This window comes from Molothrus ater, chromosome 11, assembly GCF_012460135.2.
Source record: "Molothrus ater isolate BHLD 08-10-18 breed brown headed cowbird chromosome 11, BPBGC_Mater_1.1, whole genome shotgun sequence".
NCBI classification, from domain to species: domain Eukaryota; kingdom Metazoa; phylum Chordata; class Aves; order Passeriformes; family Icteridae; genus Molothrus; species Molothrus ater.
In genome coordinates, this window is record NC_050488.2 from 12,397,409 (window position 1) to 12,421,189 (window position 23,781).

At 39.8% G+C, this 23,781-nt stretch overlaps 1 protein-coding gene across 1 annotated transcript in view; it reads left to right on the forward strand.

The window, feature by feature from the left end:
* Window positions 1–207: 207 nt before the first annotated feature.
* The window catches only part of PRKAR2A (protein kinase cAMP-dependent type II regulatory subunit alpha), a 60,138-nt gene continuing 36,564 nt past the window's right edge, over window positions 208–23,781 (forward strand). Inside the window, exon 1 of the mRNA XM_036390870.1 lies at window positions 208–658. Coding sequence (XP_036246763.1) covers window positions 409–658 — 250 coding nt within the window. The 5' untranslated portion in view covers window positions 208–408. The remainder of the gene's footprint in view (window positions 659–23,781) is intronic.

The window sequence follows — 23,781 nt, forward strand, 5'->3', positions numbered from 1 at the left end:
ACGCACCCAGTGATCTGTCCCGTCTCTGCCGAGCCTCCCCCGCTCCCCATGCCCGGTGCCCGGTGCCCGCTCCCGCCCCGGCCCCGCCGCGCCCCGCCGTGACGCACGAGCCCCCCCCCCGCCCCCGCGCACGCGCGGCCGCAGCCCCGCGCCCGCTCCCGCGCCCGCTCCGCGCCTGCGCCGCGGGGCCGCTCCCGCCCCGTCCCGTCCCTCCCCTCCGCGCCCCGCGGCTCGTGTGACCGGAGCGGCGGGAGTCGGTCCGCGCCCGTCTGGGAGGCCCTGAGCCCGCACCGCTACCGCCACCGGCACCGCCGGCCGCGGACGCGGGGAGGGGCGGACGGACGGACGGAGGGAGGGTGGGAGGCAGGGAGGCAGGGAGGCGAGGCGGCCTCCCGGGTGTCCGGCACCATGAGCATCGAGATCCCGCCGGGCCTCACCGAGCTGCTGCAGGGCTACACGGTGGAGGTGCTGCGGCACCGGCCGTCCGACCTGCTGGGCTTCGCCGCCGAGTACTTCGCCCGCCTGCGGGATGCCCGCGACCAGGAGGCGGGCGGTGGCCGCAGGGTGGTCAGCTTCGACGGGGAGCCCATGCAGACCGAGTCCAACGGCGACGAGGAGCCCGACCGCGGCGACGACGAGTCCGACTCCGACTTCGAGCGTAAGTGCGGGCGCTGCCGCGGAGGAGGCGCCGGGAGCGCGGGTCCTGCCGGGGGCTCCAGCCCGGGGCCGCCTCCCCGCCGTGCCCGGTGCCGCGGCCGCCGCCGCTGGGCAGGGCGGGCAGCGAGCAGGGATTGAATGGGGGAGAGGCTCCGCCGGCTCCCGCTGCCGCCGCTCCCCGTGGGCTCCGGCCGAGCTCCAGGAGCCCCGGATGGCCCCGGCTCTTGGGCCGGAGCCCCGTGCCGGGGGTGTCCGGCGCTGCCCCGGGCGGCCGAAGTGCCCCGGGGTCTGACCGGGTATCGCCGGGCAGCGAGCGCGCTGCCAAGCATGTGATAGGGAAGATCATGTGTTATTGTGCAACCTCTTCTGTACTTATCTTTACATTTCTGTCTTTAAATCGTTGTGGACAAGAGTGGTTGGGATTTTTTCGCTGAAACTGGGGTAGTTTATTGCCGCTGTTGTGTATTTTAAGTGGCTGTTATAAAGCACTGAAATAACTTTGGCTATTTAGCAACGTATTAAAATTCAAAGCCACTTGTATATTGCTGTCTATATTGCTAGTCTCGAAGATGGGAAAGATACTTAACCTGAGCTGGACAATGAAATGCCACTTGTGATACTGAAATTTTGATTCTGTCAGAATTGTACTGTGTGTTTTAGGCTACGCAGAGTATTTGTAATCGAGCCTCAGTGTGAGAAGTTATTTAAAATGCCTGTGAATTGTGGTACTTGGCACACCCAGAATTTTTGGACTGAATACTTTCTCATTGTTAGAAAGTAGCTTAAAGGGTAGGGAAAGGTGAGAAAAGGCGTGCTTCCCCTGAACTTTCAGTGCCCTCGTTTGAAGGTCTTGTGCCCTTGACCTATAACGTAAAGGTTTCTGACTTTTATTGATAGAGGATCCTCTTTTAGATCAATTACTTGATGTCACCTTGTGGATGCAGTGTGCTCTTAACAGCTACTCCCTGGTTAACAGTTTCAGAGGAGCAGGAAAGAATTAAGCTGTGAAACAAATAATTGTTTTTATTAAGGAAGCATTGAGACATCAGCTGTTTTTTGCAGTGCTTTTAGGCTGGGAACTTCACAAAGTGAAACATATCTTAAGCTCATGAAAATAGACAAACAGGACATGGAATGTGCGAGGGGACAAGAGTGAAATGGACAGATCGAATAGAAAACCAGTTTGCAGTCAGTGTCTGGGTTTGGATGTTTTTTCTTACGAGACAGAAGCTCTGTTTAGAGCATGAAGAAGAATAGATGAAAAATGAAGGGTAAACGTGTGGACACTGATGGCGACTGAATTGAATTTAAGGGAATGTTCAAATATGAGCACAGATTTACGGAAATTACAAGTGATTTTTTTGCCCTGCAACAAAGTCAGTAGTATTTTCAAACATCTCTAAATATGAAAGAAGTTTGAGTTTATTGCAGAATGTATATTAACATTAAACTCCATGTTGGAAAAATTTCAGTAGCTAGTTCTATGTAATTCTTAAAAATGTGCAATATCTTTGTATTTAATATTTTCCTTAAAAAAAAACAAACCCAAACCACAAAAAACCCCCCAACTAACAGAACCAAACAAAAACCCCACTCCACCAGAAAGTCTGTCTTTGGGTGCGATTTTGCTATTTTGTGATCAGTTTAACTAGATACAGGGTTTGAAATACCGTCTTCAGGGAAGTAAGTGTAAAATTTCATTTTTGAATGTTGCAGCTGCAGGTGGAGGAATCCTCTGAAGTTAAATGTTTTCAGATAAAAACATAAAAATGTAATGGTGGCGTACAGCTTTTCAAATGCCGCTTTCCATAGCGAGGCTGTTCAGAGCAGAAGGGTGGTTCCTTTGCTTCATGTTTCTGCTCATCATCTTTCTATCTTAGTCAGAGAGAAAATTAAATTAACAAGGCTGGGCACTGTCACTTCTTGTAGTGGAGCCCTTTGTGCAAGTGCCACTGTCAGTAATGCTGTTTTGCTTCCTCTCTGAAAACCCAAGCTGTTCCCCCCTTGTGGCTTCCCAGGAACAGAGCCATGTTCTCTGTGACAGCAGGTGAGGATCCCTCTGGAGGGTCAAGGAAATGATTCTTTCTTGCATTGTTTAACAGTGACAGTCAACCATGGCTATGTCTTATTTAGGTTTCTGTTGTAATGTTGTGTCTCTGTCAATGAAAAATGTTAAGTTAGAGGTTCTGGTACCTGATCACTGTCATAGGTAGGACAGTACTTGGGCCTTGTGGAAGACAAGATCCTGGGTGCTTATATTGCTTTGTATTTAAAGATGATGTGGAGATAGGGAAAGCATACACAATGAGAGAGCCAGGTAATCTCATTGGATGGACCAGAATACTGTTTGTCAAGACTGCAGTTTTTCATCTTAGGCAATTTAGGAAAGACTTTGGTGAATTTCACTGTGCTTTCCTAGGTTATGATTTGTTACCTTTGATTTGCTGTGACAGGTCACATGGATCTTTCAAACATGTTTCCATGTCTGTTTATAAATAAAAAGATGAAATTGGCCAGTTGTTTTTGTAAATGACGGTGTTAAGGAAACTTACACCTAGTTTAAATAATTACCCTTACTGTGTATGTTGGGAGTAGGAGAGATCTTTAGAAGTAATGTGCTTTTCTTCGTGTGTGTGTCTGGCCCAGTATTAAATCTGTGTATGTCACTGGGCTGCGTCTGCACACTCAGACTGAGATAACATTTCAGATAAGTTATGTGGGGTTTTTTGTGTGCTGGGTGCATATGGTAACAGAAACAAGTCAGAAGGAGGTCCTGGCCTTTGGTGTAAGCCTTGTGGCAAATGTCTTCAGGTAGCCATAGTGATGCCACAGTGGAACTCCATCCATGTGCTAAAAGTCACTGAAACTAGCTAGGCTACAAAAAAAACCCCAAACTTTTATTCTCCTAGGATGATCACTCTTAGGTGATACTTAGGAAATTATTTCCAGGTTTATGTTTCCTGACTGACCCCCCCCCCGGAGTTCCATCCTTGATTTTAACTGTTTTTGTACATGTGATCAAAGGGCATCAGGATGTAGCTGTTCAGCAGAGTGCATTGTAAGGCATGTGTGAAAATAAAATGATGATAGTTGTGGGGGAGTCCCCAGAAACATTTATCCACTGTGGGCTGTGGCAGAGAATTTAAGAGATACAACACTTCCCTCAGAGCCTTTATTTGTTGGGTTTAACTGCAAAATTGAGAAGTTGGGAGGGTTGGGAAAGGTGCAAAGCAAGATCTTCAAAAATCAGCCTTAGAATGTAACCAAGGACAGACATATATTCTTAAAGTGTGTCCTTGACCATGATACTTGTACTTCTAACAAGCAGGCTCTGAATGGATGTGTTAAGGCTGAAATTAACGCCACAGAAAGGGTCTGTTCACTGTTTGAATGACTGCTTTGGGAAGCTCCTGTTGAGGAGCACACCTGAAGGAAGGCAGAGGCTCTGCTTCCCTGTCCCTTGAGGCAGTTGCACAAAGATGCAAAGTGCTGTACTATTAACTTGCTCTTTTGTCTCATTTTTTGTAACAATAAAACCACCAAACTTATGTGTTTTTGGAGGTATTAAGTATAACTAACAGTGGCACTGAAATATTTTTGGGATTATACTAATTTGAGCAACTCAGATGTTTCAACTAATTACAAGTATTTTATTGCAAATAAAATTTTTCCTTCTCGGGATTTTGCCTTGATATTGAAGGAAAGAGGATGTGCTTTTCAGCTGCTCCCTGAGCAAAAGAGAGCCCTTCTTAGTATTTTGCTTTTGAAATAATCCTGTTCAGTATGCTCTCTTGGTGTGATGGGAAGTGTTGCATATGAATCTGGATGGGCAGGTGAAAAGATTCTTTAGCTCTGCACTGAGCTTCTCAATTAAAATTTGAGGATTTGCTAAATGTCATCTTTAAGACATCAGTAGAATATCTGAGCAGAAGGGAGTGGAGAAATGCTCGTTTACATCGTTAGATCTTGAATGTGGTACAGAATAAGAGTTCAGTGCATCTTTGAAATATTTAACTATTTAATTGCTAATGGAAACACTTGGTATTAAATTAAACCTGTTTTAGATTGCCTGATTTCTTATTTTTAAGTATCATTTGCTTATGCTTTCTTATTTTGAAGTGATGTCCTGTGGAATTCCTCAGAAATCACTGTGTTATATCAATCACAAAGCATTTATGCTCTGCCTACATCAATTCACAGGTTAGGCATAACTCCTTGCTGTTTCCCTGAAATAACTCAATGAAACCTATTGAATTACAGGAATTGGATGATGTTAAAACTTTTGCAGTATAGCATAAGAATAATAGTGGTCCTTTTGAAAAATACTGTTCAAGTTTTCAGATATAAATCCAATTAATGGAGTATTGCACATGTTGCTGTGAGATACCATCTTTAAGTTTAAAAGTACTTTAAAAGTACTTTAAAGCTTTTACTAATGCTTTCACCTACCTACTTCATCCTTAACTGTCAATTAACTGGTAATAAAGCACAGTAGCTTTCTCTTCAAATGTGCAATATTAATTAAATCCAAAGAGTAGCTACTGTATTTTAAAATCTAGGTAGCACAGTGAACACTCTCATAATCTGATAATTACTAATTCTACATTACTTTTTTAAAATAGTGGTTATAACAAAAGTGTTTTGTGCTCTCCTTAAGTAGTCTCTAGATTTTTAGGGAGGTAGAGGAAAAAGCTGGGTTAATGGTTGGCTTCAGTGATCTTAAAGGTCTTTTCCACCTTAATTCTATGATCTGACTGCATTAAACCTTTGAATTTGGTATACAAAGAAAAGAAATGCACATTCCTGCTTTGTGTTCTGAAAGGTATGTTCAAACAAGCCTAGTGACCAGAAGGTATAGAAGAAGCTTTAGAGTTTTATTTATTCATTGGTCTCCTTCAATGAGATGAAGTCAATTGTAAAGCAAAGTATTAGCGATGCATCTGTGTTTTAAGAGGAATATATCTCTGCATTTAATTTTGTAATTATATTAATTTTTGGCAGCACAGTATCTTGAATGTGTTTAATTTAAATATGAAGGACTACTGTTGTGCAGCTGCTATACTTGCACATGTCTTTGCTTTTACACAGGCAGTTCTGCATGACTTAAATCTGAAGGATTAAATAGAGTAGCTGCTGTTAGTACTAATGGAACTTCACTCCCTCTATTTATCTTGCTCTCATGGGGGAATTTTGAAGATAAACTAAGTATTAAGGAAGACTGATTTTACTTCTTTTTAGTTGTTTGGACAGAGCATGTAAATACTTTTTTTTTCCCCTGGAGGCCTTTTTGTTTCTGTATTTGTTTATCACAATAAAATTGCTTTTCAGCATTTGTTCTTAAGGTTGCAATTACTGTATTACAAGGTTAGACTAAGAATTTTTTGAACTAATAATGTAGTTCTAAGGAAGCCACCAATTGTAGATCAGTGGGGCTTGAAGGAATGTTTCATCAGTCCTCATACAAAGGAAATTCAATGAGAATGTGTCTGTAATACATCCTTACCTGAGACAGTAAATGAACTAGAAGTGTGAAGCAAAGGGATAAAAGGTGCTGACTGGCTGAGAAACAGAGAATTATAATGGGTTTGACTGAAATTCAGATATCCTTGGATATTGCCAAATGTCTATTGGTTTACATCAGGAAGGATGAGCTTCTATGCTAATTATCAAAGCTAAGTTTCTTGCAGTTTTGACATAGTACACTTAGAGTTATTTGTAATGTCTTGCCCTCAGAGCTGTTAATATTCCTGTTAGATATTCCTTACAATCTCTTGACAAAGATGCCCTCTTACTTCAGTTTGTAGTTAGTGGCTTGACATAATTGTTCTGCTTTAAGTGATCAGTATGTCCTAAAATGTGAGGAAGCATGCAGTATTTTCTTTGTTTAAAATTTCATTTAAATTCATATTTGTAGTCTGTTGCATACCAGTAACTTTTCACATAACTCTTAAGCTTGTTATTTTCAGAAAGAGCTTTAGATAGTTGCTATAACTGTACAGATAAATCCTTGACTGTTTCTGCTCTGTTGGTATCCTGCAGTTTCTCTGTGTATGAACTTCTAAAAGAGCATAACTAACTATGAAGTGGGTAACTAGCCATTACAAATAATTGCTGAATTCTTAAAAGCCTGTGTTTCCATGTTGATGAAGTTTATTATAAGAAAAGTTGAAAGAAGCTTTTGAAATGGTGTTTTTCTAGCTGGTTCTAAAATTAAGGTAAAGGAAGAGATTGTATATCGGTATTAGATATTGTACTGAACATTAGCTTCTATTTAACTTTGGTATTTTTTGTTCATTTAATAAACTAATATTAGAATCCTGAGACAATTCTGTCAGTGTTCCCCTTGTGCTAATACTGAAATTTTCTTGTACCCTCTTACCTAAAATAGAACAATGGAGATCTCAGGGAAGAGGAGGAGACAGCAGAGAACAAGCTCACTTGGAGCTATTCACCAGTCAGTCATTAAAAACCTTAATGTCTGACAGAGCAGTTGCTCATTATTCAAATGAAGACTGGAAATGTAGCCAAGATGAGCTATGAATGTTTCCCACTGGCTTCAGTAACGTTTTCAGCTTCATGAATGATCATTCATATTTTCTTGTGAAAGAAGAGGGAGACAGTAATGAATATAACTCATAAAACGTGCTGGTTCCTTTTCTAGAGGGATGTTATTCCTTCCTCTGTGATGGTCCTGTAGATTCCTTTAGTTATGGTTCTTTGTGTTCCATGCCTGTCTTTGCATCAGTACTTCTTTGATATGTAACAATTATTTGGTGGTTTTTGATCCATCAAGATTCTTTGATTCATGCAGATTTAATTTTTTTCCTGAGGTACTGTCAGTTCCACAGCAAATGGTGTGTACTCTTCTCCAGTCTGCAGTTTTCATGTCTTTACACCTCACTGTAATATGAAACAGACAAGGGAAATAATAAATCAAACAAACATTGGCTAGAAAAGCAACTGGGGGGAAATCTGGGAAATCTGAGTGTGGACAAAATGCTCTTGCATAAAAGACCTACACAGTCTTACTATGATAGTAATACTAATAAAGGTTGTGTGCTTATGAGATCCTTTAATGTAAAAGCTTTTTTTTTCCTTTTAAAAATATGGATCTGAAAGAGGGGCCATTGTATAGAAACTCCAGAAATCCACTGTGCAGAACAAGCAACTGTTTTGTGGTCATTGATATTTTACCTGTGAGAATTGTGGAGATGATGGCAGTGTTCTCTGCTGTAGTGAGAAAGATACTTAGAAGAGAGAGGAGATTTAGAGGAAAGCACCCTCTCTTACAGTTTTCACACTGCTAGGATTTGGCTTCTGTCTCATAAATACACAATTAATCATGTATAACAAAGGCCAGCATTTATTAGTAGCAGTTTTGCTGCTAGTCCTTTCCATACATTTATTTTCTCTGTAGAAATGGTAAATGATTGAGAGTGGCAGCTCTCTGTGCATAGATGTGGAAATTCTTTAGGGGAGAAATCATCTTTAGGAACAGCTCTTCAGGGCATGAGGTAGGGACTTGCAGGTATTCCTTCTGTAGCATTGCTTTTATTGTCATTTAAAACCAACAACCACCTTGGGGTTTATTTTGTAAGAAATGCTAAGGCACTCTCTGTTCTCTCCTTTTATTTCCTGGTGGCTTGCAGAACAGCTTTGCTTCTGTTCAGAAATGGTCTCTAGCCTGCAGGGGCTGGCATGATGTCAGCTTTTGGTGTGAGGTCATCTTACAGAAGTCTGGAACCCTGCATTCCTTTTTGGGTGTTAGTGAAGGCATGGTGAGATCAGGGGCCTGACCAGTAGAACTGAGCAAATTGTCACAAAATCCCACTCTGAGCTGTTGTGTGAGGAAGGGTTAGGATGGCAGGGTGGAGGGAGAGGACATGTTCTCCCAGCAGTCACTGTTCTGTCCTTCTGGATCTGAGCGTTGTCATTGCAGAAGAACATTGTAAAAACGTGTGTGGAGCTTGAGTGGGGAATGAAATGTGGGTTTTGGGTGAGGGCTGAGAAACTGCTTTGTAGTTTTCCTCTGTATTTTTGAATCGACTGTGGTGCCAATTTCCTCATTCTTGGTGATTGCATATTGACAAAGTGCTATAAAGCAGGATGTCACAATGGCTCTTCATTTCCATTTTGGTTCTTCCTCCCTTGGGACAGCATATTGTTTTCTGCTTCCTATTGAGAAAACTGTGTTCCATAGAAGAAATTAAAAAAAAAAAAAGCCACAAATATTTTTGTGTTATTTTTCCTGGTGAGGCTCCAGTAAACACTTATTTTTGTGGCAGCACTTGTGCTAATTATGATTGTTCAGGAAGAATTGCTTCCTCAAGGACATCTCTAGTGAAGGAGCTGGTTCTCATGGGCATGGGAGTACCCCTCTCTGAAAGATTTCTCTTGTACAGTCCTGGAATGAAAATTCTAAGATTGAGTCACCGCTTTTTAAATTTCTTTTTTCAGAAAAAAGTAATTGTTCAGAAACAGTTTTCAAACATTTGATGCTACCAGTGTTTCTGATTAAAATTTGTAAGTATTTGTAAGACTCACAGGGTTCTCAGGTTCATAAATTATGAAAGATGGCTTATTAGAATAGATTAATATTTAGTCTTCTGTTTTTCACACCTTTGGGGATGGGTGGGGCAAAGATTCCATGTGTAGTTTTGTTATAAAATGCTAAAAATGAATCCTATTCAGAGTGGGGATATTCAAAGACCAATTTTTGTAGTGTTAAACATCCCTAGATACCATGTTTTTAATTCTAATTTTAAGATCCTGTAACTTTATGGTAAAAAGCCACAAACATGATTTGTAATTTTTATGAGCATCTCTTAAATCCCTGTGAAGTAATTTTAATTTCTTACTGCTGGAAACATATAATTATTAACTGTTTTACCAATTTTTTGATAGCACTATGAAATAATTTAACTTTGCATGATGTGTACTGATTTTGCTAGTGGTTTTAGCTTTTCTTAGCTTTCCATAGCTGGAAGATCTGCAGTGTGTCCATTTGTTGTGAAGCACTGTGTGACTCGGGGGAGTATCCTAGAAGTTCTGCTCCTAAAAATCAATTCATCTGGAAGCTGAACCATGCAGCACTTGCCACCTGCTGTGCCTCACTTCAGTCAAGGAATTTTTTAACGTTGCATCCAAAAATTGTCAGATGAATGTTCTTTGTCTAATCCTCTTGCTGAGACTGTGAGCATCCATGAGCAGATTTGGCACAGTGCTCAGGGACCTGGCTCAATGGTGGATGTGTTGTGTTTGTGGTTGGACTCAATCAATTATCTTAAAGGTCTTTTCCAACCTAAATGCCTCTCTAAAGAGGGTTTTCCCTGGTCTGGGTAGAACACAGGGATATTTTTTACTATTATCCCTGCTTAGGATACAGAACATATGTCTGCCTTCACCCTTCCTCTTTCCCAAAAATCCTCTTCCTGTGAAAGTGCACAGGATGCAATTACTGGAAGTGTGTGTGGGGGGCTGTCTTGTCAAAATACATTTTCACATGGAGATGATTCTTTTTACAGCTATATGTTGTAAGTAACTGTTGAATGTTGATATAATGTTGTTAGAAGCGTAAATCTGAAGGAAGAAAAGCTATGAAACACTTTATTTTGAGATGCAGTACAGAAGTTGTTCTTGCTTACTAATTTGGTTGTGTACCATAACCTAAAGATTGACCACATTTGAGATTAAACAGTTTTAAATTTTAAAACATACATATTTATAATCCACTCAAATTTATTTATGCTTTATTTACTAAAAGAAGCTGTAACCAAATTATATCTCAATGAAACAAGGTTCACTTCTGAATTACTGATGAATATATTGTACTGGCAATGAAGTAGTACTTCATGTTCTATGCTCATAATATCACAAAATTGCCAGAGATGTTAATGATGCTTCTGTAGAATCTCTCATTCTCTTGTGTACATTCTGCCTGATCAGTTTGTGTCACCCCTCAGTCCTCTGGCTGCCACCCTCCTGCAGAGCCTGTGCTGGCTGCTGGACAGGAGTGGAAGCACTGGGTGCAATTCACATTTTGTTGTCACTAATAAAGCACCAGACAAGAAAAGGATCATCAATTGTAGAGTCAGTTGTGCTCACATGGAGGATCCTGCACCTTAGGGATGAGGGAAAGCAAGGCAGAAAACCTGGTGTGTGTCCAGTGTTGTGACTCTGAAGTTCCCATTACAGCATAAAATCCTGTAAATCCAGTGTACCTCTTCTATCACTACTGTAGATAAACCTGTATATAGCAAGGACACAAACTGTGAGTTGGTTGGGGGGGGGGGGTTGGTGTGTTGGGTTTTGTTTTGCCTTTTTCTTTTTTTTTTAAACTGGAAAGAAATTCAGTTCCAAGTATATGTAGAACTTCTTATAAGCAACTGACCAATGGTTTCTGGTTTGGGTTATTAAAAAATGTGTGATGTATTATACAGGTTTTTTTCTGCAATTTTTTAAATGTATCATCTTATGGGAACACCAATTCTTTGAATAAATTTTCTGTAATTTCCTAGATCAACAATACATCATCAGTCTTTTTTAAGCACTTAATATAGATCCACCAAAACTGTAAAAATCAGACTTCCCAAAGAATTGAGCCAGCTTTTTAAATTGTTGTTTGTTTGAGAAAGACTGGTTTGAGGAGGTGATTTAGAAATTGTTCATGCAAGAATGAGCCTTCATAGGTGATTACTTGTGCAGGATAAAGTGCTAAATCCTAGAAAGGTCGTTCCTGATCAGGTGATAATAGATGCCTTTTGTGACACTGGCTAAGCTGGCTGATACTCCTGCTGAGGGTTGTCCAGGAGGACAACCTTGATTGCTCCTTGATTTTTATGTGGCATTATTAGAATAAGAAGTAGTTTGGTATATTGCAGTAGTGTCAATACTGAACATCTTTAAAAATGTCCAAGAAAGTGCTCAGTTTGCAGTTCTGGAGAATGTGCCCATAGTAAGAACCTGTAGAAACCCAGGCTATTTCTCAGCCTTGCTCTTCCTACCTTTCTTCCCTTAAAAAAACTCAGCCAAACAAATTAAACCCCAACAGCCCAAAATCTGTGCAGTGGCTGTGTCAGAATTTGTAGTTACCTACCTGGAAAAAGGGTACCTGAAACTAGATGCATCTACCTACAGATGAATTTTACTTCTACTTGCTTTCTGGTCATGGGAAGTTAAACTGGAAGCAAAGCATGAATTTTAATAAGCTGTTGAGGATCTCTGTGGGATTACAGAATGGTTGAGCTTGGAAGGTGCCTCTGGAGGTCTTGCCTGGCCCCTTTTGTGGGGCTGGACTGCCTTTAGTGGTTGCCCAGGACCACGTCCAGGTGGCTTTTCAGTATCTCAGGGGATGGAAGCTGCAGAACCTCTCTGGGCAATTTATGCCAGTGTATGGCCCCCCTGGCAGGAAAAAAGTGCATCATGTTCAGGTGGACCCTTTCTGGATTTGACTTTGTGGCCACTGGCTCTTGTCCTGCTCCAAGTGCCGGTGAGGAGAAACTGCCTCCATTGTCCTTAGTGCCCTTCAGGTATTGATAAGAACTCCTCTGAGCCTTATCTTCTCTAGGCTGACAGTCCAGCTTTTTCAGTCTGTCCTCACACCAGACATGCTCCATGTCCCCTCATCTTCTTCATGGCCCTTTGCTGGACTCTGCCCAGTATGTCCCTGAGTCTGGGGAGCCTGGAACTGGACAGGGAACTCCAGGTGTGACCATACCAGAGCTGAGTAGGAGGTGTCACTGTTATATTTTCTGAAAAATCCCTTTGCTGGGATTTCTTCTCCTGGGAAGATGAGAAGCCTCAGAGAAAAAACAGGATTATCTCATTTGCTTCTCCCTGTTCTGCTGCTTTGGAATGTGGCTGGAGATTGTTTGCCAACAGGTGCATGTTTGATTGGTTTAATGTGAATTGTTTTTACTTAATGACCAATCACCATCTGCTGTGTTGGACTCTGAGGAATCAGTCACGGGTTTTTCATTATCATTCTTTGTACTCTTCTGTCTGTATCCTTTCTCTATTCTTTAGTATAGTTTTAGTATTTAGTATTCTTTAATATTATAAATATTAATAGAATATATTTATATAAATATAATACAATAATACAATATCATACAATAATAACTATCATACAATAATAAATTAGCCTTCTAAGAACATGGAGTCAGATTCACTCATCTCTCACCTCGTCCTGGGGACCCCTGGAAATATCAGATAGGAGGGAAGGACCACCTCCCTGACATAACAACATTGCATCAGAAGCTGTCCAGAGTACCCTGCAACCAGTGTGCCTTGCCTGGCACATAACTGTGTGTTTCTGCCTTCAGTTAAATGTGGATGTGTGAGATTAAGCTCTGAATCAGCTTGAAGTGACACTTGATTGAAATTCCTTGTGCTCTTTTATTCAGATCAAATCAGATGACAGCACAACCTATTGCAGTTTTGTCTTATGTAAAAACACAGTATGTTTCATCATTCAAATGTCAGCAGGAATTGTTAATGAAATACCAATGCTTCATTGGTGATGGAGTGACCCAGGCAAAGAACTGTGGACTTTTATGTGCCTATTTTATCTGTAGGATGCTATTCTTAAATTTTACCTAGATCCCTGTAATTAATCAATTCTGAACTCAGGTTGACCTGGCAGATATAACATGCCTGCTGGGTATATGACACACCAGGCTCTCTCCAGGCTGCTGCTTGTTTCTGCTGAGCTTCAAATCTCCTGTTCCGTATTTTTCTTATAAATTGCTCTTTTGTAGAAGTAGTTCAGTTGTTTCATACTGTCACATGAGATACACCTGACTGTAAGAGTGACTCCAGCCTATTTTGTCTGAGACTAAACAACTCGGAGGTGAAAGGAAAAGCTTCTTAGGCTGCATCTCATCTGCAGCTGCCCATGATCATTTTTCTTTTCTGTTGTAGTCCTTAAGCAGACCAGCTGCACATCACTGATGGAAAAGGCTAAGACCAGCCCAGCCCTTTTTTCCTTGGCATTTACACGCATTGGAAGTTCTGCTGCAATCAGTGGTCAGCAATAGGTTTGTTGTGCTCTCAGGTTTGGGACTGAAACCCAGCTCTGCCTTCTCAGTTTTTTTACTTTTCTACCCTTTCATCAAATGGTGGCAGATCTGCAAGTACAGGCTTGAGACTGAGCGTACAAATTGAGTGTATGCATGCCCTGAACACAAACAATTGTGTCTTCCCCTTCTGTTAACTCCCTTATCTGTGTTGGGAGCTGTTCTGAAGCTAAGAGGATCCAGTAATCCAATTAGTCTATCAGAGGAGGACACTGGATCATGATGACTCTGTTCTAATGTTGCCTCTACTTGCATAATTATTTTTGTGGTGGTATAACTGTGTACCTTTATGGCTTGTGGTCTTGAATTTTGGCTTTGTGTTTGTTACAGGACAGTGGCAAAGGTGGTGGCATATAAATTCCCCAAGGAAATGTGTATTTCATGAAAAGCAAGTGTTGCTGTTCTTAGAGTTCCTTTGTCATTCTTACATACCGATAGACTGAAATTTCTTGCAGCTTACCTGAGACCAATTTGTCAGTAACAACCAGTTGCTTGTATTGGACAGAGCTTTGGTTTGTGTGTATAAATAAACCTGCACACACATACAGTTCTCTCTCTATAGATTGCTGCTCACTGCTCCATTTGTCAGAAACTTAAAGCAGAGTACAAGCAGAAAATATGCAGGTGACTGGGAAAATGTAATTTTGTGTTACCATGGTTTGGCAAGAATTTGAAGCAGATGATAATGCTGTTGACTCAGGGTTGGGTGGGTTTTTTTTAATTCCAAGAAAAGGTAACTATATTGTTCATTCCAGAATAATTAGTCTGACATTGTAGGAAAGTATCTTAATTCACCGAGTGCACCTGTTAATTGAATTTTTATTCAGGTGCTCTTATGTCCTTAGCAATGCTTGAGTTTTAGATTTTTATAAATGTTTTGAGCTTTATTACACCATTTTGTTTGCACTGAGGTTCAGTTGTCATTGTCCCCTTTTGTGTACAAGTTAAATTTGCTTAAGTATCTATCATAGTGAAAGATGTGAGTGCTCAGTTGTATCAATTTGTTGTCTCTCTTTGAAAATGATGGCTGAATATGAACCATATTTTGCTTATAAGTAGTTTAGGGTGCTAGTAAATTATATTAGTTATGGATATGACAGTCAATATTTGATTTCTCAAGATAGCTTTTATATCCTGATACCGCATTATTTAAAGACACTATCAGTCTCAGCAGGACTTGATGCTGAGCCTGCCAAGCAGCTGCCGAGTGCAGATAGCCAACATTTACATTCTGTGTTGTGTGATGGTAGCTGTGACATGATTCCAATTAAAAGCTTGGTCTGCACACTGCAGATGTCTTCTGAATATTAATGTGCACTACAGATAGAGCAGATGGAATCTCTTTAAAATACAATGCAGTGAATGTAAAATTAAGGTTGTGTTTCTGGTGAAAACTAATAGGCAGTCAAAAATTGTCTTTTTTCTATCTTTTTCATTGCTTACCTACAAGAATATCTGCATCATCATCATATTTCTTTACATATAGGAGGAAATCAAGTCTTCATTATACATTCAAATAAAAATACAGAATTATGCCATTTTGAAGTTTTCTCAAATGCCAGATGTACCTAGAAAAATATTAGGAATACATGCAACATTTACTGTGCCTTAAAATAAGTCTCTGCCTAGAGGACAGATAATAGCTGAAATATAGGATGTTTATGAGTTATTTGAGGAGTTGCTCACTGGAAAAGGCCTGTAAAAATGTATATACAGGTGTGTGTATTTAATATGTGTGGGATTTGGGGGTGTTCTGTGCAGTGAATCAGGAAAAGTCCATTCTGCACAGATGGGGTAGAACAAAACTGGGGAATGTAGAGAATGACAAGAACATCAGTGGTGCACTGTAACCCCAAAGTTCACTGAGGAGAGAGCAGCAATCCAGCTGGGAAAGTGTGTATTACTTGCTGAAGTATTTATTATGCGTCTGTGGCAGTGCAGGAGACACAAAGTAAAGCCTTGGCTGTAGGAATTGGTTAAAGGCCTTAAAAACAAGCAGGGTAAGTGTGATATGGAAACTGAAAGTAGAAGAGTTTCTGTGGGAGTGGGAATTGGAACTCTCCTCTTTGCAGCTGCATTTGTCTTCTCCTCTGGGGCAGAATGGAGGTGTGTGAGGGAGGGTACAGGGGGAAGAGGTTATAGAGATGCAGTGACAGGAGGTGTGAAATACCTGGAGCCAGTGCACTTCTTCACTTGTGCCATTACCAGAGCTGTCACATGCTTGTCTTCCGCTCTTTTCAGACTTAATTTTACAGCTGTTTATTCCTGAGGCTGTATAAACACTGAAGCCTGTGCCAGTGATGGCATTTTCCACTTCATCCCTATTACCTTATGAAGATTTTTCCCCAGATCTGCATTTGGATTATATTTGTCTATTATAATTTTATTGCCTGGCTAATAATTCTCTCAAAGTTCCTAACCAGAGTGTTGAGAAAAAGTTCCTGGCTTCATTGATGGTATTTATTTGATATAAACTTCTTTCAGAGAAGTTGACTCTGCTATTTCTGAGGATAATATAAATTTGGTTAGAGTGTTTTTAAAATCTAGACCACATTGGGACCGTGAACAGAGTTGTGCCCAAGGTTTGGGAGAGGACAGCACTGTCAGGGTGAGACAGAGCTGGGTCTGGACCTTGCTGAAGCTGGCTGTGGTGGGGATGTCCCAGACTGCTGATGTGGGGACCCTCTCCTTTAGGGAGGAGTTTTAGAATTTTGTGGTGAGTCTAACCTGTTGTGAGAGGCCCCCAGCAGGTTGTTGCTCTTGTTAGTTTTTACAATGTTTACTGCATTCAAATGTTCAGAATAATGGTGGGACTTTTAATTAGGCTTCTACAAATGGAAAAACATGTTCCCTTGACTGATTCCAATGTTCTCTTTGGAGCAGTGACTTATGCACCTTAGACTTGTACTTAACAATTGCTCTATGCTGTGATAGAATGCAAATTTAATAATAGTGTAATGTATAAAAATTGACTCAGGTTTATTGTGTAGGTTTTGGTTTTTATTTTTATTTTTTTTTTACTCAGATTGCATTCACCTGTGTACAGTTAATTATTTTGTGGAAAGAGATTTATGCAAGCGGCGCAGTTGGGAATAATAAAAATAGACTGATGTGCTAGATATAGTTAAATGACGTTTTTTATGACTCATTTAGGAATTATCTCCAGGACTTCCAAGTATGTTTGGTGGAACTCAACTTTCCAAAAAACCTGAAAGAGGTTTAAGTTTTGTTAGTTTGTAACAGTGATTGCACTTTTCAACCAGGCACAGAATAAAAATCTAATCAAAAGTCTTTGGGATTTGATGTTTTAAAAGGTATGAGGATGTGGAGTTGAGCCTTAGAAATCAAAACCATAGTAAAAACCAGTTGAAATACAGAAAGTGTTGCTTTAAAAGAGCTCTCTGTGTCAGAGTCGAATGTTGCTTTAAACAGCACATCTGAAGTTTCTAATGAAAAGATTTCAGACAAAATTTGTCTTCATGATGTTTCAAAAATCCTTAGTGCCCTGAGGTATTAATCCTCCTGCCTCATCCATTTCTGATCTCTGGTGGATCAGGAGGCTGCTGAATAAAGAGGTGAGGTTTGAAAGCAGAACTGGTAGAATAGGAAGGGTTAGTCAGGAACCTTGGAAAAGGAGGGGGCTTTCTTTCTCTGCCAGTGCATCTGGTCCTGGAGGTGAGTTGCCCATGTTTCTTACTGATTGGGAAATGCCTCGTGGTACCCTAGATAAGATGCCAATATATTTTTCTGTATGAAGCATTTATTTTAAGGAAACTTGCAGTTACTTCTTCTTGATGTGATATTTCTGTTTCTCCACAGTCTCATTCTCATCTTTGACCTTTTCTGGCTTTTCCATTGTCTCACAATCCAAGTGAAAGTCACATTCAGATATGTTTAGGATCTTTTCTTTTTATCATCTACTTAATGTTTGGTTTGTAAGATTAATTTTCTGGTATTACTAATGTGGCTCCTTAGCTTCCCTCTCTCTGAAATGCCTTCTTCTCTAAGCCTACTCCTAAAGCCCAAGCAAATTTCCATTTTTCACTTGCTTTGTTGTACCTTCCAGTGTCTTGCCTCTTCTGACAGTGCTTTGAAGATTTGTCAGCTGCTTCTTAACTTTCCTGTTTTTTTTGCAGCATCCTTCTTTCTCTGTGCAGTGCATAGATTTGTCTTTCTAATACTTGAAAACATTCCCAAGTCTTTCATTTCAGTCTCTGACAATCTCTGTTGTACTATCAGCATATGGTTATATCTTTAATCACTGTGAAATGTGTCCTTTTAGCTGAGATTGTACCTCAGCACGGGGGAGTTTTTCTAATTTCATGTCTGTAAAGCAAGTGCATGCCTTGTTGCTATCTCTTTGATCTTCATAATATAGATTACACTCATAAAAATAATAAAAAAAAGTGCTGTTTGGCTTGATCTGAGACATGTCAGCAAGAAATAGGAGAGGGCTGTGTGGGTCATGCCATTGCAATGTCAGATAATGTGAAGTGCTGCTTGAAAGGTGTTTGTTCTCCTGTGCTTAGGCTTCAGTCAGGCTGTACAGACTCCTGAGTTCTGGGAGCAGGGTTATGGTCCTTTATTTGTGAGAATGAATATCTGCTGAGAAATGTAATGAAAGCAGTACCATGCATGACTGCTCAGGTTCAGTTGTGGAAAGGGAATATTGAAATAGGGATACATTGGAAACAGGGATCTTTGATTTAAAAACAAACAACACTGAAAGCCTTAGTCAAGAAATGCCATCATAACCAGAGGTTCACCCAGATTCCTTTCAGTTAGTCAAGCAATGATTTCTTTCTTGAATTGATCAGCTGTTTAAAGTCTGTCCATTCCAGTGTGCATATTCATTTTTCTACTGTACTTGAAAACCAAAAAAGAGCAAACTCAAAATAGCACAACAGTTTTAACTTCATAAACACCTTTTTTTCACTGACATAAATGCTTTGCTTGTTGACTCAACTTTTCCCTTCAGAAGTTACTACATTCTCTCTGTCAGAGGGGTTGTAAAAAACTTGGAAAGCAAGGGTCAGAGACTCTTCTAAAATGAGGTTTTCAGACAGCGTTTCTCCATTTTGTCAGTAATTTTTAAATACAAATTAAAATCAATTAAATTGGAGACCAGGATGTGTCGCAACTTCGTTTTTATGTTTTGTTCTCTTGCTGTTGATGACAGCTGTTTTTCAGTACTGAGAAATAACAAGGTGTCCATGTCTCTGTTATTTTTACAGCAGCTGACAGGAAAACAATGTTTAATAGCAATCTAATATTTTTTATTGTTTTCCAACTTAATAGATGTAAAAGTCTTTTACAGAAAAGCAAAGCCTGTGTGTACCCAATCGTGGATCATGGTTTCCACTTTTTAATTTTTTAATGTTCTGTGTTCCCTCTGTTTGTTCTCTGAAAACTCACTTCTTCCCTAGTGTTCCCTGACCTTTTGTCTTCCTCCAAATGTCTGGCATGCTTCAGCTGACACCATCAGGGTCTCTCCTGCCTGTCTAACCGGGTTCTGAGTTTCCATCCTCCTCTGTGGGGGTGGGTAGGCAGAGGAATAGAAGGGAAAATAAAGGGAATAGAAAGGAAAATAAAAGGGTGTCTGTAAAACTCTCATCTGTTTCTGTCTGTTCTGCTTTTCTGAGAGAAGCTTTGAGGGGATCTCTTGGGTTCCAGAGCTGCTTCTGAAAAAATCCTAAGTAGTTTGTAGCCCTACCTGTGGTCCCCACCTTATAAAGGAGAGATGTGGAAGGGGGAAGTGAGAATTTGCCACTATCCAGCTAGGACATCCTGAAGGAAATCATGGATATGCAGCTGTTATACTGGTAACAGTCAGAGGGAACTCTGTTTTTTTACTTACCTATTAAAAAAAAGGTTCAGATTGGTATTTATTGAAGTACAGTTGCATATCTGATGATGAAAGTTCCTTCTGCTCTAGTATTACTTTTTAATTGCCAGGAATCCTAAAAAAGCTGATACTTGAATCGATGAGTTTTCTCAGAGTTGTGATGGTTCCTATTTATGTAAGTCCATTAACATCTTGGTGTGTAGAAAAACAGTTTGACAGCTGTAGTCTGGCACTTCCTTATCGTAACTTGATACAGCATTCCAGAGAGACAGTCATGCCTCAGATTTATACTCCACTCTGCTTCTGGTATTTCAGCTTTAATGGTTTTTAGTGTCAACTCATGTGTTGTTTGGATAAACTTAATTGACTTGTTAAATTAGAACTGTTTACATTCTGTTTCTCTTTTTGTCTGTCTTCAGAGAGGATGATTTTGTGCCATGATCCAATGGGAAAATACTCTGTGAATCACTGATTTGTGCTACTTGGTTGTAATGAAGCTGGCATTTTGTGCTTATGCTCTTTGAACTCTGAGTGCTATACTAAGTTTATGCCACCTCCTATGAGCTTTGCTCCATCTTTCATCAGGAAACCTTCAAAGATTGTTGATTAGATTACACAGAAGATGTGCATTAAATATTTGTGTGCACAAAAGCTTAACTTAGTATGCTGCTGTAAATCATATTCAAAATCACAAACAGTGTGATTTTTTTACCCTAGTTGATATTAGGAAATGTTCACAGATCATAGTGAAAAGCAAAGTGTTTGTGAAGAAAGAGAAGTAAGTTTTCAAGGTACATCCAGTACAGAGCAGTAGCACCTTGTACTCTACTGTCATGCCTGGGATGCCAGTCCTTTGTTTGCCCCTGAATTTTTTTTTCTGTGACCCTGAGTTGATCTTTTGAGTTTTGTCTTTTTCTATAAGAATTCATATTAGGATGTGTAATAAGTGGGTAGCAGTAGCTGGGAGAACGATGGTTGTACTTCTGTTCATTTCAGGCTTGTGAGTAGTGTAGAGAAACAGCTTTCCCTGTTATGGTAGTAGTGTACATCTAAAAAAGCCTGATGGTTTTTTTTACCAGTCACTTTTCAAAGTCAATGACAGAGAAGGGAGCCCACGCACTGTAGGAAAAGTGTGCTTTTAGGTCTGGTTGTAAAGAGTGGTTTTACTGTCACTTGTTCGCCTCAAATATTGTAATTGTTGGTCTGGTTTGGCTTAAAAACAGTAAGAAAAATAATATCTGTGTCCATTTTTCACCTATGGGGCTGTATTTTATACCTGCTTAGAACCATAGTCAGGGCTCTTGTAAGTTAAACATAGTGAGCCACAATCGAGCATCAGATATTTCAAAGTAAATCTCAATGCCAAAGCAAACTGAAGGATATTGGAGAAATTCCTGTTTTGTCACTTATGGAAAGTATTAAAAAAATTTTTAAAATCGCAGTGTCTGATTTACATCCGTAATTTTTCAAGTGAGAAAACCCAGTGAAATGGAGCCACTAGCAAGTGGCAGTACAGTCAGTAGTAGCCACTAACTGCATGGCACTGCTGCTGTTTGATGTAATGCACATTTTTGAATTTAAGTAATGGAATGTACAGTATTGATCTATTTATGCAATTTATTAAAATATTTTTCTATTAAATCAATGTAATGACATACCTTTACTTTGAGGAAGAGAGGTTTTTCAGTCTGAAGCAGCCTGTTAAGGGTTCCTATCTAGTGCTTACTTCAGTCTGTGCCTCATCACAGTATGGAGAACACGTACATGTTTAGCAGACATTCCTGATTTTTCTTGAACAGTGGAGTAGGATCATTGTCCTGAGTCAGTTCTGGCAGAACTGTGGAATGCACAGCTTGATCTGCCTTTCCAGTGCCAGAATCACTTGCCTTTGGTTGCCAGGGAGGAAATTGGGCCGTTTTGCTCTCTTCTGCTACAATGGTTTAATTTACCTCAGTTTTTGTTGTGTTTACCCAATTACTGTGTCTTGGTTCCCATGAGCCAAGTAAAAGCAGGAGCTGTGCCAAAGGTATGAGACATTTTGAACTCGAATATTGCTGCACCTGAGGTTTTGACATAATGGGGAGTTTACAATGCAATCATCTCACAACAAAATCTTTTAATCTCATTATAGTGTTTGCAATTAAAGTATAATAGCATTCATATCATTACCAGAGACATGGGCCATTGTTCAAACTGAATGTGGCCCATGGGTGTGCGGCAGGGGGGAGTTCTAACTGGAGATTAAAAAAATTAAAAAAAAAAATTGTTTCCTCTTTCAAAGCAGCAGTTTAATCTTGTTTCTGTAGATTGCAGATCTCTGAGTGGTACCAGATTTATGTGCTGGATTCACTGGATTCTTATCACAGTGTAGGCAGGGTTGTGCTCTGGGGGCTGCTCTGGTGTAGTAGGAATTTGTTATTGGTGTGTCCATCACCATTGCTTTAAATTAGGTGTCCTTTAGTGCTCAGCATAGGAGGTTGGCTGTGTTAACAGTAAATGTATTATTCCCTTCCACCCATCTGATTTTTTGGAATCGGTTCACAGACCAATGTAGGTGTACGTGGGACCTTCAGGAGCTGTTTCTCTTAGCAGTGCTCAATGCCAGGCTTTTCCTTCATGTACTTCTAATGGCAAAACACAAGGGTGCCATAGGAGTGGCAATATGACTGTGCAATACTGAAAATAGTCATAAGCAAAGGGAGCTTTTCATTGGTAAGCCAGAGGTAAAAAAAAACCTCACTAATCTTCTCTACTAGGAAAGGTCAGATTTTTATCTCTTTAGTATAAAAATAGTCATCTGACAACACATAAAAATGAATTTTATACATGTTAGAACTGTCACTGGTATAAGAGATGCAAACTATCATTTTAATCTTAAAAGCTTTGTGGAGGCAGAATAATAGTCGTCTCTTAACTGCCCTTAAAAGGTTATGTGTTTTGCTCATTTTTTACATTGGAAAACTTGATGCAGTTTTGATGACACTGAACCCTGCTATGGGATAAAATAATCAAGATTCCAAAAGAAGACATTGTTGTTGGATTTTTTTCTATGTTACCCAAAGTACACCAGAGTATTCTGGAGTATATTAATTCTGTTTAAAGACATGAAAATATTATTCTTAAATATGAGCAAGAAATGGGTGTAGAAGTCATAAGGTGGAGAAGAAATTCTGTATGTTCAAGATAGAAACTGAAATAATGTATTTACTCACTAATGGTGTTGATTAAAAGTATCTGAATCTGTACATGAGACTGGTTAATCATTTACTGAAAACTGTTACGACCTTGATGAGGTGCTTGTACAGCAAACATATCAAATTACATTTTGAATTTAGTATTTTCTTTTGTAATAAATGACTTTGTAGTGGAAACTGAACTAATTTGTTTCGGTCTTCCCATTCTTCAAAACCTTAGAGAGCTGGGCATTTGACTGGGTTTCAGGACAAAAGTAGTGAATTTTCCTGTTTCTTTAGGTCCAGATTGGCCAATTTTTTTTAGTTACTCAGTTAGATGAGTGTACTCTTGCAGGGCAAATTAGTGTCCAGAGCAGTTTTGTGTCACCACTGGTAGCCACAGACAGACCCACAAAGAAAAGTTAAGAACAGGGCAAAATATATGAACATTTTCAGATGCATGAGTTTGTTTAATAAACCTTTGGGATCTGTATTCCCAAAGCCTATTTCCCCTTAAGGTGGGGTAAGCTTCTCCCACCCATGGTGTCTTTTGGCAAGTGAGATAAATCCTGCCCTTATTTGCAGGAAGGGTCCCTGCTGTCATAAATTGCTGAAAGGTTTGGAGAGAAAGTTACTTGAATTCTCAGGTTTATTATTCAGTGTTTTTGAACCTCTTCAGGTTTGATGTATGAAACCCTGTGTCAGTGTTATTTTTATAATGATTATGTCATATTATTGAAGTTTAGATCTAAATTGGAAAATTCATAATAATGTTGCTTTTAATCCTGAGCTTCTTTTGAGGCTGAGCATTGTCTCTCTGTTAATAGATTTAGCTGAAAGCTATGGAATTAGCCTGATTATTCCTTTCCCCTCCAACCTCTTCTAATTTCCTTTATTTAACAAAAAAATACACAATAATAATTTTGATCTCTTTTTTGTTGTATTATTCACAGTTTTGTGTTTTCATATAGATGTAGGGTGGTTGTAAGTGCTCCAAAGAAGCTGAGCTCTTCTGTCTTTGCTAAGTAAT